This window comes from Drosophila arizonae, chromosome X, assembly GCF_054131065.1.
Source record: "Drosophila arizonae isolate 15081-1271.41 chromosome X, UAZ_ARI_1.0, whole genome shotgun sequence".
Taxonomy (NCBI): Eukaryota; Metazoa; Arthropoda; class Insecta; order Diptera; family Drosophilidae; genus Drosophila; species Drosophila arizonae.
This window is the reverse complement of record NC_142927.1, coordinates 23,215,420-23,233,389: the sequence shown is the minus strand read 5'-3', so window position 1 is coordinate 23,233,389 and position 17,970 is coordinate 23,215,420. Positions and strand designations below refer to the sequence as shown.

Genomic DNA, 17,970 nt, shown 5'->3' with positions numbered 1-17,970 from the left:
GCTTTAAATATGTCCAGATTGGTTTTGGCTTGACTTGTAGAGCTAGACCTTGCCCCGCTTAAGGTGCTCCCCTCTTTGGGGAGTGGAGTGTGTAGGAGTACGACATAGACGGCCGCATTTAAGCCCCTAACTTGTTAATTAAGATAAACTATTTATACTCTATCTATATATGTATCTAAATAATAAACATCAAACGGAACGATATCCAATATATATATATATATTCGTAGATCAAGCTATAAATCGAAGTTTTCGTTTTCACATAGCAAATGAAACATAGACACTCGATATATAACTTTTGTGAATGCCCTTAATTTGAGGTAACACTGTAAACACACACACGCACGCACGCACACACACACACGCACAGACAAACGGATACTCCATATGAATCAAATTTGTAATTGAATTTGATGTTAAATAGCCCAGTATAAACTCGTGCATACATATACTATCCTTGTTTGTCTCGTCTTTTCAGAGTCGTTTATTAGAAGATGCTTCCCTATTATGCAATTCGTGGTCAGCACGTCAGAATGTAAGTTAAACCACAGTAAAGAAAACACAGCCCACACCCACACCCACACCCACACCCACACCCACACCCACACCCACACACACACACATGCACACACACACAGTTGTTATGCCTTTGAATTGATTTACCTAATCTTTAATAAACAAACAAACAAAAACCAAAACTATTCGATTTATTTGATATACGATATTTGCTTACTTATGTTAGGTTACCCCACATACATACATATATATATGTGTATATAGTATATGCTCTTTTTATGATACCTAATTATATATATATAGTTTATATAGTAAATCTAGTTGATGTGGGCCTCATCTATCTATGTATCATCATGTTTCTTTTACTCCGTATGCTTTATATTGCTATCCAGTTCCAATTCGAGCAGATGATCATTGATATTATGTTTGACTAATTGGCAAATCTGTTCCATTTGTCTCTCATCGATACAGGGTGATATTTTTGCGGGTATCAACGATGGCATACTCAGCAGAGCGGAAGCCCTCGCCGCCGTCGACATACAGAAACACCAAGCCCAGCATGTACATAGCCAAATGCCCTCCCAAATCAAGCACGATGTGATGTACCATCACCATTCAATGAGTGGCCCCCCGCAACGTCCATTACAGGTGAGTTAAGCCAATAAATGACTAATACTAATGCAAAAGAGATCTAAACAGAAATTTAATGAAAATTTGACGAGAAAACAATTCGATTCAGTTTTGGCTTAAAAACTTTTGTAATATAATCATATACTTAATACTATTTATAAAGTGATTTTATGTGGAGGAAAATTCAATGGAAAATTTGATTGAAAATTGGAATCGCTAATGAATATATGGCTTAATATATACTCATATATTAGATATCTTAGATATATTAATTGGCTGAATTCTTATTTGAAATAAAATTAGAAAATAGACCCACTTTATTTATATATATAGTCAAGTTCCGATAAATCGAAATGGCAAGAGGATACTTTTTTTACTTACACATAAATTCAAATTATCGGGAATTATCAGGAATTATCGAGAATGATTTTTATACCCTGAACCCATTTTCAATGGGAAATCAGGGTATAATGGTTTTGTTGAAATGTATGTAACAGGCAGAAGGAGGCGTGGCAGACCCAACAAAGTATATATATTCTTGATCAGGGCGACGAGCTGAGTTGATTTGGCCCTGTCCGTCTGTCTGTCCGTCTGTCCGTCTGTCCGTCCGTCCGTCTGTCCGTCTGTCCGTCTGTCCGTATGTATGAACGCGTCGATTTCAGAAGATATAAGAGCTAGAGACTTCAAATTTTTTTTAAAATGTCCGTAATTACAGCGCGCATATCAAGTTTATCATTAAAAATCGATAACTCATCCCGATCTTTTTTATCGATAAAAAACCTTATCGAAACCCAGTTATAAAATTATATCTTCTACACCTTTATTGCTAGAGTCTCCAAATTTTTTATATATGCTTATATGCAATTTATACAATTTCGGTTTTTGTTAAAATTAACCCCCCACCCTTAAATTCACCCCCTCACCCTCACTTTTGTAAAAAGCGTATTTCAAATACTAGAGACTTGTGCTTTGGCAATTACATGCATATTCATGTTATAATCATAATCTAAAAGTTTCATGAAGATCGTACGTCCACAAAAAAAGTTATTAAGCAATTAAGTTCTCATAGTAAGCGCTCACTGCCGCCCTTGCGTGTATATGCTTGTATGTGTATATGTATGTAATTGTTTGTGTATGTGTGTGTGTGTGTATGTGTGTGTGTGTATGTGTATGTATGTATGTGTGTGTATGTATGTGTGTGTATGTATGCCCGTGTGTGCGTGCGTGTGTGTGTGTGTGTGTGTGTGTGTGTGTGTGTGTGTGTGTGTGCGTGTTTCCTGTGTAAGCTGAAAGTCGCGAAAAATTATTGAAATAGCTATTACTCCAAGGGTTCAGGGGATCTCGTAGTCGAGTAGTCTCGACTAGAGCTTTCTTACTTGTTTTTTTCTAGGGAATATATTTTTTCTTTTTTTTTTATTTATCGCGATTTTCGATTTAACTGGGTACGAATTATCGAGACTCGACTGTATATATATACACATATGCATGTATAGAAAGAGAATCCTTTCACCGGACAGAGCATCTCTTAAGGAGAAAGCATAGATTTACTTCTACAATATTTATTATTTATTTATTAAAAACTGGAATTAATATAACAAGTCGGCATTGAGGCAACTGGGGTCTTCGGCTTGTTTCATAAAAATCTTGTTGGTTGTAAATTTCACATAAATAACATGGATTAATTGCGGTTATACGTAATACCCACAACTAGCGCTAATTGAAATACATTTTAGCAGCAGATCGCAATGAATTTAGCGGAAATGTTACGAAATGATTCAATGCATTGGCCTTGTAATGGGCCCTATGTGCGTGCGTGTGTGTGCATGTGTGTGTGTGTGCTATGCGTATATGGTATATTATCCGTTTTGCTGCGTTTTATGACAGTCATTTTGATTACAACAAAAGCAGCAACAATGACAACGGCGACAACTTCAATTTCCGCTTTTGCTGCTCAACTGCGTGCGTCTCTTTCTCTCTCTCTCACTCGCTCTCTCTCTCTCTCGTTTTGTCTCTCTCACTGTGTGGTTAATTTGAAATGTTTCTTTAATAAAATTAAAATTGTGACGTGTAAGCCTGCTGGGAACGGGCCACGTGACGGTCGTTTGCCAGGTAAGCACATCATGATTCGTGTCGTTAATTGTATTGTACCGCTACTTCAGCTCGAGGCGGGTCGCGGGCTATGGGCCGTGGGCCGTGGGCCGTGGGCCGCGATTGACGGGTGGGCGAGTTGGACTCCTGTTTGGCTGTCTGCTTAGTCCTGGACACATAGGCACACACACACACACACACACACACACACACTGCATGCAGTGCTCGTGGTGCGGCTAGGTGGTTGCTGCTCTATTTAAAGTTGATTGTAATCAAATTACACAAGCAACCTGTTCCTATATCTTCAGCTAGTTGTTCGGCAGGCATTCGAGTTGCTCTTGTTGTTGCACTCATTGTTGTTGTTGTTGTAATGCCACTTGTTTTCGGCACAATCGAGCATGACAAAAGTGCGCGCTGTCCACGCGTTACTGTCGCCGTCGCCGTCGCCGTCGCCGTCACCGGTGGTTGTTGTGGTTCCCATCCCATACCCATTCACTCCCACCACCCCATGTCACCCATTCAACCATTCCCAATTTCTTGGCATACGCTCGTGTGGACTTTAATTTTCGACACACACACACTCATACACACACACACGCGTGCAGACACTTGAGTCTGAGAATTTGTACCCCATGCGCCTCGAGTTACCGCTGCGGGTCTCAGGTGCAACAACCTTCCACTGAGTGAGTGGCACAATCAACTATCCAGGGAGTTTAGCATCCCAATGCAATAGCAATAAAATATCGACTCCTGCTCCCTCCCCCTCGTGTCTGGCCAACTATTGTATGCGGCTCGACTGCTAGAAACATATTGCCAGGAGTGGAATATGCTCAGGAATGAAAACAAACTCGAACTGAGATTCAAAGCACAACACCAGAACTACAAATAAATTCGTATATTTGGAGCTAATGGGAATACAGTTAATATGGTTTATATGGTAGCAGGAGGCGTGGCAGTCATCATATAAAATACGTGTTTACCAGAATGCAGAGCTCTCTCGAATCTCTTGTATTTCTTTTATGATGTTTTATTTTAACTAGAATTACTAGTATTTCAGCTTATCGATACCTTTTTTCTGGCATTTTTAATATCTCTTGCTGTTTTACTATTGTTTGACAGTGTCTCTCTGCAGGATTGACATAAAAACATATTTGAATATTTCATTAGAATCCTGCATTTGGAAGCAAAGTTATTCAAATTCCCATGCATATAATAAGACCAGATTAGTTGAGGCATCAGCTCTGGACTGATCTAAGTATATTTTTCATATTTGTTTTGCTCTTTTCTTCTGGTAGTTAAGGAAATCTTGAGATATCTAATATGCCTTTCAATTCAGTTTGTACAAAGTTAACTGAGAAAATCCTAAAAATTCTCTTTTATTGTTTACCAAAATGAGTCTTTGATTCAGTACCAGCTAAAATTGCTATAAATAACATTGAAATTCTCAGGAAATTCTATTGCTTAAGGGTTGCCAGCAACCGTTAAAGACAAAACTAATGGACCTTAACAGGAAATTTTCTAGAATCGTATATTTAAGGAAATATAAAACATAAAGCTTTTCTTTAACTCTCTCTACATCTCTATCCCAAAATCGAGCTCAACGGTTCTGTCTCTCTCTCACTCTCTTTCTCTCTCATTCGCTCTCTCCTCTCTCTCTCTCTCTATCCTTCTGTCTGTCTTTGTCTCTATCTCTCCCTAGCTCTGCCTATGCTTGTCTGCCTCTCTCTCTAGCTCGCTCTTTCTCCCAACTTTCTCATATTTCTCTCGTTGGGTATCTTTCTAACTGTCTCCCCCTCTCTCTAGCTCTCTCTCTCTGTCACCCCCTGTCACACTACACGCTGTCAGTCGTTCGTTGTTAGTATCTTTGCCCCTATTCTTGTCTATCTCTCTCTCTCTCTCTCTCTCTCTCTGTCCCTCTTCTTGTCTATCTCTCTTCCGTTCCCTCTCTCTCCCTTTCTCATCTTATCTATCTTTTTCTCGCTCTATATATATATATATATATATATATATATATATATATATATATATATATATATATATATATATATATATATATATATATATATATCCTTTATATTCTCTCTCTTGCCCTGTCTCACCAATACGCTCTCTTTTTCTCCTCTCTCTTCTTTCAATCTCTTTCTATCTCTCTCTCTCTCTTTGTATCACTTCTTCTGCCTGTTGCTATTTCCCACTTCCTCTCTCTCTCTCTCTTCCTCTCCCCTCCTCCCTTCCTATCTTCCTCCAAGCGTCCTCTTCAGAATTCAAAACCCTCAAATATTTGATTTTCACTTATCGATTTGTTTATTGAATTCCTTGGATATCCGTAACATATTTTTATTTAATTTACAATTATTTCGATATTACTTTTGCAGAAGCGAACGTAGTGTGGATGGATCATATGGCCGTGCCCTCACAATATGGTGGCCAGCTCAAAGACGCAATTGCTAGGGGCATTGCAGTTAGGTGGGAGCTGTGCCAGCAGTTGGGGCAAGTTTTGGCCATGTTTGAACTGTGTTGGGCTCTTTGAAAGTTGCTCAAATTTATTATTTTGGTTCTACCTGACGCGGGCTCCCACGTCAAATATTAAGGCTTGTAGTTCGACAACTTTGACAATTTTTGAAAATTTCTCTCTCATCTAGTTAAGTCAGTCAGTTAGTCAGTCAGTCAGTCAGTCAGTTAGCTAGTATGTTTTTTTGTTCGAATGCTTGTTTGTTTGTTTGCTTGTATGCTGGCTGGTTGAGTGGTCAGTGGTGAGAATGGCCTAGATCGCTGCAGCTGTTCTTAGTGCGGCCACGGGCGTGTGCATGGGGGCGATGCCAGGGATTGCTGGCGCAGTTGCAATTGCACTTGCAATAGTCGCAAAGCAATGTCTCCTCGCCCTGATTGTGTTGGGCATCGTAGATGGCACTCGTAGCTGCATCGATGGCATCCTGAAACTCGACATCCTGCTCCTGCTCACCGTAGAGACCTGTCTGCTTGTTCCCATAAAAGAAATCTACATACTGTAAGCGCCGTCGCTCGAAATTAACCAAATAGCGTCGCCACTGGCGCTCGAAGTGGGCAAAGGAAAAGTCCTCCTCAATCTCCTCATTCTCCTCATCTATCCTTGCACTTTCACCCATCTGCTTGTCCCTGCTCGTTGCGCTAGCCCTGGATCGTCTTCTGACATCGGTATTCGGATTAGCTGCCTTCCCTGCCATACTGCCTAGTCTAGTCTAGTCTAGGATGCTGCAAGTAAACAATTATTCAGTAGATCTTGCGATTATCTTGATGGATCTTGATATTGATATTTATATTGATATTGGTTTATTTAGATATTTATATGCACATGCGCAATTCACTTTAATATATACATATATGTAGATATATATATATATTATTATTTTTATAAATATACAAATTTATATTTTTGCAGAATTATATATGTACGTACCTACGTATATACATTCACAAACAAATATAAATGGACTGCTTTAATCTGAGCTCACGTTGACATCGAACCTAACGAATACTTGATTGTGTTCTATTTTTTTTTTTTTTTTTTGGCTGGAAATAAACTTTAGAATCTCTTAATCTTTGTGTGAGCCATAATATATTCTGCTGCACTGATTGTCGCAATCTATCTATTCGTATAAAAATAATAAATAAACAAGTCTTTCACTGATTTCCCTCTACTCGATAGTAGATGATCGCCAAGCTCTCCCGCACTCCACTTTTAGACGCCCTTTTTCCGAGGAGCGCTATCGTAGCAACAGAAATCTCCTTTGTTCTCGAATATACGTAAAAATCATCCTCAGGCTCATATCATATCTGGAAATCGCCCACATCTGATACTTTCTTTCCGAATATGGAGACGTCTACAGGTTAAAACCTGAAAAAGACAATCACAATCTTAAATCTAAGCTGTGTCAAATATGCTAAACGTAACATTTCGATTATGGAATGATTATCCTGAAGTGAAGCTTGAGAATCAAACCTTTGATGTGGTCTTCAGTGCCAGTTTCCCTGCTTGCTCTAATTCACTATAATCTATTTAAGCCTTTGCTTCGCTCATATTTCAGCTATCATTAAATCAGGCGAGCTTTAACTACTGCTTGATACTTGTTCATGGTCTGTACGAGGTTGAACAAGAAGAGAGTAAATCAATCATTTATATTATACTATATATATTCTTTCGTTTCCTAGGTGGTTTCGTTTAATAAGAACAGTTGATCTTATTGAATTTTGTCGCAGCCAACTTCGCACTTAATCGCTTAACCGTTATATATTTGAACGTCTGTTATAATTAGGCTTAATTGTATTATTAAATAATATGAATTTCAGATATATCAAAAGAAAGTCTCAATAGTTTTTCAACTGCAAAATAGAAGTATTTCAACGAGAATATTTGTGGGTTTTTTCATTTACCAGTACCTCTATAAGATGGTTAAGCTATAATGCGCCTATTTTGAGTATATCTCTCTAAGAACTGCCCAAGGTTATTCGATTTACCATGAATATTTCCAATGGATATCAATACATGATATATTCAGTCGGGTGATACATACTGTGTATTCGAAACTTAAAGTCGTCAAGAGAATTTCCACTAAACGCCATTTAGACACTTTTCATTTGCCACGCCTCCTGTAGGCGTGTAGATACATTACTTTGAAGCTCTACCTCTAATATGGCCCTTTCGCTTCGTGAAGGGATTTAACAGTTGATTCGAACATATAATTATTTTACAGCCACGCCTTGTTCCAGTTTCCTCTGTGGAATAATTAAATCTTGTTCCACTCTAATTACATTTTGCTCTCCATTTCATTTGACTTGGTTTCCAATTAAGCACAAATTACATATAATTCATTCATCAATTTCTAATTCTTATTTTCCGAGTTGTTAAAAAAAGTAAATCGAGTTCGATTTTCGAAAATTCTTACTTTTAATCTCAACTAGTTTCATTTGCTATTTTTTAATTATTTATTTATTTAGTTTTTGTCACCTGATTTAGCTTCATTAAGCTAATGCAACTAACACTCGAAAGTCTCCAAAAAATGCCTATCAAATAAATTTTGATGGCCCTCAGCCGCCCTCCACCCAACCACCCATCCACCTGTCCCGTTTCACTCCGCCCATCACCTGTCCGGGCAGCCAACCCCTCTCTTACGCCCCCCCTTACGCATTCTTTAACCCCCTTGGCAAATGTAAGTTTAAAATTTTCCACTTGATTTGATGGCTGCTGTCTATCAGTTCTGGTAACATGTGTCATAAGCGTTATGCGAGTGCCATAAAGCCGCCTCGCCCCCCTCTACCCCGACGCGACCCCACCACTCGCCCATGATCTGCCCCTGTTCATAGGAAAAACATAACAAAACTCATTAAATTAAAGTAATTTACGTTAGAGCAACCACCTTCTCCCCCTCTCTCCCTCCTTCTCCCTCTCTCACTGTCTCCCTCAACCCCCTGTAGGCCACAAAATGTGCAAGTTTTGCGAGCATATGAAGGGCCAATTATGAGCGCTACGAAAAGGGTAAATATCTACGAGAGCAAATATAATGCTAATTAAAATAATCATATCCATCATAAAGCACAATGCGATGGGCCGAAGGACGGCAGGACGGCAGGACGGCAGGACGAAAGGACAGCAGGATGGTGTCTGAGCTCGCCTGACAGCCTGCCAGCATTTGTAACAATTACAAATGAGAACACCGAGAACAACAACAACAGCAACAACAACAACAATAATATTATCAATTTGCTAAACAATGATGCAGCAGCCACTGCGCAACTGAACGAGGGGCGTCGGCCACTGGGGGTGTGGCAGCCTGGCAGCTAGCCACTTTGCAGGCATTTATCACAGATTTAGATTTTGCACCAGTTACCAAAACAAGAAAAGCAACGGCAACGGCAACGGCAACGGCAAAGTTTTTGGCTGCTCAACCAGTTGCCGGGCTCAACGGGGAGAGGGGCTAGGGGTGAGGGGTGAGGGATGGAAAAACAAGTACACTTAATTCAATTTAAATTACACTTTCATATTTCCGGACGGACGGACTCGAGGGCCTGGCGTATCCATTAGTATTCGCAACATATGGCTCAATTTCCCTCAAATCATTTTCCAGCACACGCACGCCCATGACCCCGCCGCAACGGGGTGGCGAGGCGCTTGTACTAGAGCTGTATGCCCGCCGGCCACCGCACCACGCACCACCATAGCGCACATGCACCTGCCCACCGAGCGCCTGAAGCCGGCAACCACAAGTGGTTTATCATATTGAAATTCATTTAGTGCACCTGTTTGATTTTTTTTTTTGTTGTTTTTTTTTGGCTTTTGGTTTTTGGTTTTTGTTTTTGCTTCTGTCATTTCGTGACAGAATGGAGCCGGGCATACTATTTGGTAAATATCGTTAACTTTCCATTGCCACTCCACACGCAATCAAATTCTACTTAGCGTAAACCGCCAAAGCCACCTCCGAACTGTCATTCCCTTCCGGCGGGTGGGTTCCAACTTCCAAGCACAACCCACAACCCGCTACCCGCTACCCGCGACCCGCCAACCACAAGGCAAACAGCGTCGCAGCACAAATATTTGTTGTCTCGCATTTGTGGGCCACAGACTGAGTGCGATACTTTCCGATGCTATCGCACTCCCACATACACACATGCACACATATGCTTGATGGAATCATTAATTGTCTTTAATTCCTATAATTGAAGCTCTTACAAATTTACAATTCGGCTCTAGCTGTAGAGCATTTGATCAACTGTATCCTGCTTCCTGCTCTGATCGTCTGCCTTCGTGTTTTGTCTCTCTCCCTCTTTTTCCGTATCTGTGTCTATATCCTACTCCCTCTCTCTCTGTCTCTCTCTGAGTTTCGCCTCGTATCTATCTTTATTTCGATATCAGTTGAGCTCTGCATTCTTTCTTCTCTTTCGCTCTATATATATATATTATATTCCTTCTCTCTCTTTCTGTCTCTCTCACTCTCTCTCTCTCTCTCTCTCTCTCTCTCTCTCTCTCTGTACCACTTGAATTCCATATACCTTTCAACCTTTGATTCCATTTGAAGATTCTTTTTCTTATCTTTCCATCACTTTCTATCTCCTCCCCTCTCTATCTATTTCTCCATGTCAAGCTCAGACTATGTTTTAGTCTATACATTGCATGAATGTTATCTTCTCTTTCTAGTATTCACTCCTACTCTTTCTATTATTCTGGCGCCCTTTCCCCACCACTTGCTTTGCTTACACCTCACCCAACTCTCTCTCTCTCTTTCTCTCCATCTCTCTTCGCTTTCTCTTGTCACTTTTCATATTAGTATTTATCTATTTCATAAACATGAATCTTCAATTCTATCAAGTTTCCCTCTTGTCATCAACAATTTTCTTCTGTCCACTGTTTTTCCTACCTACCGCCCTCGCCCCTCCCCCTTGCTTTACCTCCTATTTCACTCTCCCTATTTCTCCCACACTATCTGCCACTTTCTCGTCCACTGTCCACTGTTCTGTCATCACCTGCCTAATCCAGCGACCTCCATTTCGCACCGGTCGTGTCTCATTTTAGCATTTGCATTAATAATCGATAGGACGTCCTAGTTATCGATTGTTATGGTATTTATCACCACCGGATTGACATTATTAAATATGTAACCATATTTAATATTGCACCATAACAAAACGGTAGCCAAACAAAAAAACAAAAAAGAAAAACAAAATTTATATACACAGCAATTTTCGGATTAATAATACATTAGCTTTGCCTACCAGCCTTCTCTTCGTATACCCTGTCTGTTATTAGTGTCAATAGCATGTGCTACGCCTCCATAGAGCAGGCTACGCTCTAGCTGCTTATTGTTGAGGAATATGAATTTCTTGCTATAGTCTCTTTACTCAAAATATCCAATCGATAAGTATCGATGCACACGATTAAGCTGTCTAATCGATAGAAATGCTGAATGGCAATATATTTGCACTCAGTCTCTCGTATCTTATGAGCAATGCCAAAATTCTACTTCCCTACTCACTTTGTTTATTAAATCGATTAGTATCGATAGTCGAATAAACTTTAAATTGTAGTTACGATTGTAGATTGATTGATTTTCGACTCAATAACATAGCTGCTCTACGCATGTTAGCTCCTACATGTTATCTACAATTAATACGTATATATTTCACTTTATATCCAATTATCGATAATTATCGATTACTATTTTTTTTTTAATAACCTGCCAAATGTAGATTTTTGCAGTGAAATTATTTTTTGATTAATATTTATTGCTGGTGAATTCAGGGTATTAGCTAGTCGGGTCATTTCATCCACAGTCTTATATATTTTTTCTGCTGTTTGTCTTAAGCAAGTTGTGCGGCTTCATATATGTGTGTGTATGTGTGTATTGTGTGTAGAAAGCTTTGTGTCATCCAGTGACAATTTACGGCCCGATCCTAACCGCATTCCACTTGCCATATTCCATGTGCCCTGTGCCATGTGCCATGTCCCATGTCCGATGTCCACGTCAGTTTGGCTGAGTTTGGTTCAATCGAGGTTGGGTTGGGTTTGGCTATCTCTGACTCTCGTCTTGGTTTGCGTTCCGTTCCGTTCCGTGCCGTGCCATGCCGTTCCGTTGATTCATTTATTTATTTAGTTTTCTTTTCTTCATCAATTATTTAGCGCTGCGTCTGTGTGCGGTGCGTTGTCTCTTTATTGCAAGACAATCAAACGGACGGAAGGACGGACGGACGGATACAGACTGTGCAGACTGTGTGGCTGTGCGGTGGAGCAGGGCAAGACATCCCTATGTGGACATGTAATACCCGCATGATGACATGGCCGCCATAGAAATGTGGCCAGCACAGTGCGCGGGCGGCTGTTGCCGTGAGCGTGGGCGTGGGCGTGGTCGAGGTCGTGGTCGTGGTCGTTTCTATGAGACATCAACGTGGACATCACTCATACGCAGCGTATTGTTCACAATGGTGTCGGACGAGGCGACACGCGCAGTCAAATTGCACTTTCGCCAATGTAAATTGTGAATGCGGCTCATTTATATTTAAAATGCATTCAATGTGCATTTAACTGTAATTTCATTTACAGCCAAAGCTCCTCGCGTTTAAGTCCTGATTGCACAAATTGCAGCTTACAATCGAGCCACGCCAAATCCTTGGCACTGCGATAAAGATCCACCTAAGACCCAAGTAAAACCACTTTTATTTTTTAGCACAGCTCGAACCGGGGACGGGCTAAGTGCTGTTAGTTGTCGCCTGTTAAGCTTTTCCCTTGGACTTTTCCCTTCCACTTTCCCAATTGAGTGCAACAAATTCAAAGCACCGGCTTAGATGATAAGGAAATCAGGCAGCGGTAATGGTCTAATGCCTCGACTACTGAAGCTGATGTCTAACTTTGTTGCAAGTCCGACGAGGAACTTGAATGGAGGAACCAAATGGTTGGTAGATGAAGCTTTCATATAAAACAGAAATCTCTGGGGTTTATTAATGCATTTTTCAGTAATATTGTATTATTGTATTTATATACATATTGTGGGAGGTATTATTATTTATTATTTATTATTTATAGTATTTATTATTTATATTTCTTATTCTATTTATTATTTATTATTTATTATTTATTATTTATTATTTATTTTATTATTTATGTTTAGTATTTATTATTATTGTTATGTATTTATTTATATGTTTAGTGATTATTATTTATTCTGTATTATTTATTATTTATTATTTATTATTTATTATTTATTATTTATTATTTATTATTTATTATTTATTATTTATTATTTATTATTTATTATTATTATTTATTATTTATTATTTATTATTTATTATTTATTATTTATTATTTATTATTATTTTTTTTTTTTATTATTATTATTTATTATTATTATTATTTATTATTTATTATTTATTATTTATTTTATTTATTATTTATTATTTATTATTTATTATTTATTATTATTACTTATTATTTATTATTTATTATTTATTAGACAATAAGTAGAAATAAGAAATAAACAAAAATAACCAAGTTTACCTCAGTAAATCGACAGGTAGTAAGAAATACATCAAAAACAAATCAGGCCTGTTGCAGTTTGTCAAGTCTAGAATGCCTCTCTTTCGAGTCGAGTATTAGCTACAGTCGCGTCGTTAGCTTAGTTTCTACTCCCTGTAGTCTTTAATCTCTAAGTTTAAATATGATTTAGTCTCTCTATCTGCACTTAAGGTTCTTTTTCCTCTATGGCCAATCGAAGTTCTACAGTCGAACCTCTGCCTAGTTTCTAATGGTAGTTTCTCGAAACTCGAACACAGTTTCAAGTCTTTAGAGATACGAGACTTTCCAACAGTCGAGTCGAGTCTCTAGCCTTTTCTATTCTCCAGCTCGTTATTGTTCGCTTCCTTTCAACTCCCTATCCTCAGTCTTCATAGATTCGACTTTTAGTCCGACTGTGACAACGACTCAACTTGTTGATAGTCAAATTTCTACTCCTTCTTTTCTAGTACCTGTGCTTAAATTTAGCATAGACTCTCTATTTGGCTTTATGCTTTTCTCCTGCTACTCTAAAGACTCGGCGAACCTCTACATTCGAGTCTCTTTTTCTGTTGCTAATGATAATTAGTGAAAGAAAGCTCTAGATTACTAGATTCTAGATCCTCGGATTTTATTTCTTATTCTTCTTTTTCTTCTTTACTGATTACAGACTCAACAGGCTACTACAGTCGAGTCTCTAGTCTATCTTTGTCTAGTCTTTTCTCAAGAACTTTTCATTCGTGTACTTTTCTTATGGCTTTAGGGATTCCACCAACTGCCACAGTCGAGTCTGTAGCTTAGCCTTAGCTATTCTATTCCACCCAGTACTCATGTTACCCCATTCACTATTCACATAATTATTAGAAAAGGCTTTAATCATAATTATTCATTTAATTTAGATTAGCTTTACAAATTCCCTTTCATTTTTGCTCTCTATTTAAGAATTAAACTCATTTTCTATTGAAGGTATTATAGAACTCCCCCTCTAATAGCTGGTATTAATATAGGTCTACTACAATATTGAATACGCTATGTAAATGTTTTTTAATTAAGTTGGCACACATGAATTAAATAGTTTACAGAGTTTAGCTAGCAAATCCATCTTAGTTCCTAGATCCTTGAGCAGATAATGCATTAGCTTTCGCATTCGATTCCCCCCTGCACTAAGCACCTGGTAAACTACCCAGCTTGACCTGGAGGGGGAGACAAATGGCAGGCTGAGCTTACTCCTTTTTTTCGTTGGTTGGGCGATGACACTTAACAGGTTAACCTGCTTAAAATGCACATCAACGCATTCGGTTGACCCACAGTGAACCCTCCTAGCTAAAAACCGAGCATATGTAAAATTTAATGCAAAAGCGAGCAGCAGGGCAGGGTAGAGCAGGGGCAGGGGCAAGGGCAGGGGCAGATTCTGCTGAAAAACTGGCAACAACTTTGCAATTATCAGTTACAAATGCTCAACCAAAAGGCGGGTAACAAACACCATTAGACATGCCCGTAGAGCGGTGGTCGGGGGGGTCGGACTCACTGAGGAGGGTTCTCTGGTTAGGGTGGCGATTTGCTTTGCTTTGTTTTTCTGTATTTCCGTTTTTTTTTTTTTTTTTTTTTTTTTTTTTATCAATGCCTGCGCCCATGTCGTTCGAATATGTTTTTCAACATTTGGCAATAAGGTTGTTATTTACTTTCAGCGAAGTGAGCATCAAATTGATCGTATTAATGGCCATAACTAGTTTATCCCGCCCATCTTATCAATTCACGGGGATTATACGCAGATTTCCATTACCAGAAACGAGGGTTGGCTAATGCTACAATGACTCCCTCTCACTCACATACTCTCCATCCCGCCCTCTCTGTCACACTATCTTGGTCTCTGTCTAACTCTATGTAGCATAGCATTAATGCAATTTCAATGGTCAATGCGAGAAACACACAATTTCGATTTGCCATTGTTGCTATTGTTGTTTTTGTTGTTGTTGCTGTCATTGTTGTTGTTGTTGTTGTTGTTGCTGTTTGATCCGCTTGTTTTTTATGCCCATCGCCCGGGCACACAATTTGGCTTTAGCTTTGGCTCTGGCTCTGGCTCTGTCGCTCCGTCGCTCCGTCTGTCTGTCCGCCGGCTTGTTTTTGCTACCGGGGCTGGTATGCAGCTAACTCCCACAGGAATTCCCAGGCAATATAACTGAAAGCAAAAATGAAGATAACAGTCAGCGCGGCAAGTGCAAATCCACCCGTCCATTTAACAACCAACCAGCCCCTGCTGCCCCCCCCCCAACCCTCTCCGCCCAATCGCTTCCAGCCACCTGACGAGCTCATTCACATCCACATCCACATCAACATCCACATCCTCCTCCTACTCCTCCGTGTCCTGAATTCACATCCTCATGCGCCTTTTGCTAACCAACTAACTGCCTTTTTGCTTGGCACCGTCTGTGGGCGTTTGAATGGGTGGTTCGGCGGTTCGCTGCCTCGATGGCTCGATGGCCCGGTGGTTGGGCCTGCCTCTGTTTGATGCTTGTAAAGACCACTTTACCCGCTATAATAAAAATAAATCATAATATTTTGCGTCCCTCGTCGCGTGCAGCTCAGATCAGATGGGCTGGAACTGTGGCAGACACAACCTGTGCGAACCCTGGCACAGTGGGACCAAACACCATGAAGAATGAGTGAATGCATTCGCTAAAAATATATTCATTATATATGTGCATATGTATATGTATGTGTATGTCGGGTCTTCGTTATCACGTTCGTAGTTAACTATTTCTTCTTAACGCTGGAGCTACGTGAATTCCGTGTACGTGTGTTCATATCTTCAAAATACAAGTCATCTCCCCGAGTCATCTCTTAACAATCTGGCCATACTATATGTTGCCACCTCATAACACTACGTGACACGGACTACACTCAGCAATCGGGAAGTTTAGTAATCCTGATTGCCACTCACAGCATATAGCTATCGATATTACCAATCGATATCTACAGTCATTCTCCGACATGTACATATATATATAAAGAAGAAGAAAAGTTCCAGAATCATAATGCTGGAGGATTCTTTTCCAGCTCTGTTTACCTATGATATCTACACAATATCATGATATACATATATAAAGATGAAAAAAGATCCCGAATCAAACTCCTAGAGGATTCCTTTGATAATCATAGCTAATTAACTCGCCTAGCTCTGTTTACCTATGATATCTAAACCATATCTTTCATGAACGACAAACTATATTCAAAATCTGAAATACCAGTAATCTGAAATATAATAATTGCTTATGACTTCAGAGTTTCAATGCAATCTAGATTCGCTTTCAAGAACTTTTAGCCTTAAGCTGAAAAGTCGCATAAGAAATAATAAGTTTTGCACCACTGTCAAGGTGCACACACACACACACACACAGTTCGCACACTCCGGCGTTTACCTTGTTTGCCGGTACTCAGCGCTCGGCTATTCGGCGACGCTCGTCGCACGGCACTCGGCACTCGGCTCTGGAGCAGTTGCTGTCGTCATCCGTGTAGCGAGGTTGTAACCCCGGATAATGTACTTAATGCATCTACATATTAATGTCCCCCTCTTCTCTGCTGTCCTCTCCTCCCCTCGCCTTGCCTCGCCTCTACCCCGCCAGTTGCCCCGTCGAAAATCCTTACCGGCTAGTAACATGAATAGTATTTTCTATTACTCGGCCGTATTGTGGTCCCCCGTGTACGGGTCGTCCTTGCCCGGCTCGCCTCTGCCTTTGCGCTTTTTTTGCTGGTTCTCTGTTGTTTTTATTGCACAGGCGACCGGCGCACGGCTCGCCCACCCGCCTCTGGCACCCTCCTCGATACGGCGCGGTACGGTCCACGATTACACTTGTTCCATCACCGTGTGGCCGTGCGTGCGCCGTAAGCTAAATGAGAAGGGGATGCAGCTACCTGTGGGCGAGAGTGCGAGTGTGCGAGAGTCCTGGTTATATTGATATGTCTCCCAGTAGAGCTCGCAAAACAGCCGGTAGCGCAGTTAAGCTGGGACCGCAATGTGTAAAAAATTACGAGCTACATTGAAAATAAAATAAAAGAGGGGAAAAAAATCGAAAAGAAAACAAAGAAGCGAATGCGACTGCGACTGCGAGTGCGAATGCGAAGCGCACCGTCTGTCACTCGAGACTGACGCCGGGTGGTGCTGGCCGTGACTGGAGACACGACTTGGCTGTGGCACACATCACGAGAGCCGCTCTAATTTGTTAACCCTGAAACTAATTTGCGCGAATGCGTCTAGCTCATATTCCCAGTCCACCTTTGGCGAGCCTGCTAAATCGCATAATTAAATATTTTTATTGCTTCGCAGGTATTTAATGAGGAGTTCAGCAGGTTTAGTTAGGCACTTGGTAGGGATTTGACTCTCTTTCGATATTATATCGATAGATCTTGATGTTTATTAGATAAAAGTGTGAACGCCAAAGCACTTTGAAATGATTTTGCATATGGTATCATAGTGAGGGATCTAAGTAAGTATATAGAGTATAGGTATTACCTTTCTGATATTCACCCATCTGGTCTTTGTCTCAAAATTACACAATCTAAGAATGTTGAATGTGAAGCCTGGGAACTTGAGGCAGAGACTAGATTATAAAGCGTTTACTTATTACCCTTAAATTTGTCCTATTTTAAGATCTTAAATTGCTACCAGTAAATAGATTAGAATTGTTCGTTTTTTTTTTTCTTATGATCCACAATTACAGTCCATG

General features: G+C 40.0%; 2 protein-coding genes across 5 annotated transcripts in view; one reads left to right on the top strand and one right to left on the bottom strand.

Moving 5' to 3' along the window:
• The window catches only part of acj6 (abnormal chemosensory protein 6), a 43,112-nt gene that overhangs the window by 13,730 nt on the left and 11,412 nt on the right, over nucleotides 1-17,970 (top strand). For 2 of the 4 annotated variants that reach the window (XM_018014258.2, XM_018014259.2), the window contains exons 3-4: nucleotides 479-535; nucleotides 988-1,164. In XM_018014258.2, the coding sequence (XP_017869747.1) occupies nucleotides 479-535; nucleotides 988-1,164 (234 nt within the window). The remainder of the gene's footprint in view (nucleotides 1-478; nucleotides 536-987; nucleotides 1,165-17,970) is intronic. The other 2 variants (XM_018014260.2, XM_018014261.2) reach the window with 1 other exon arrangement.
• Nucleotides 5,515-6,771, bottom strand: LOC149268028 (uncharacterized). The gene is made up of 2 exons (XM_089474940.1): nucleotides 6,671-6,771; nucleotides 5,515-6,465 (listed from the first exon to the last, which is right to left on the bottom strand). The coding sequence occupies exon 2, from the start codon at nucleotides 6,435-6,437 to the stop codon at nucleotides 5,982-5,984; it is 456 nt and encodes a 151-aa protein (XP_089331066.1). The 5' UTR covers nucleotides 6,438-6,465; nucleotides 6,671-6,771; the 3' UTR covers nucleotides 5,515-5,981.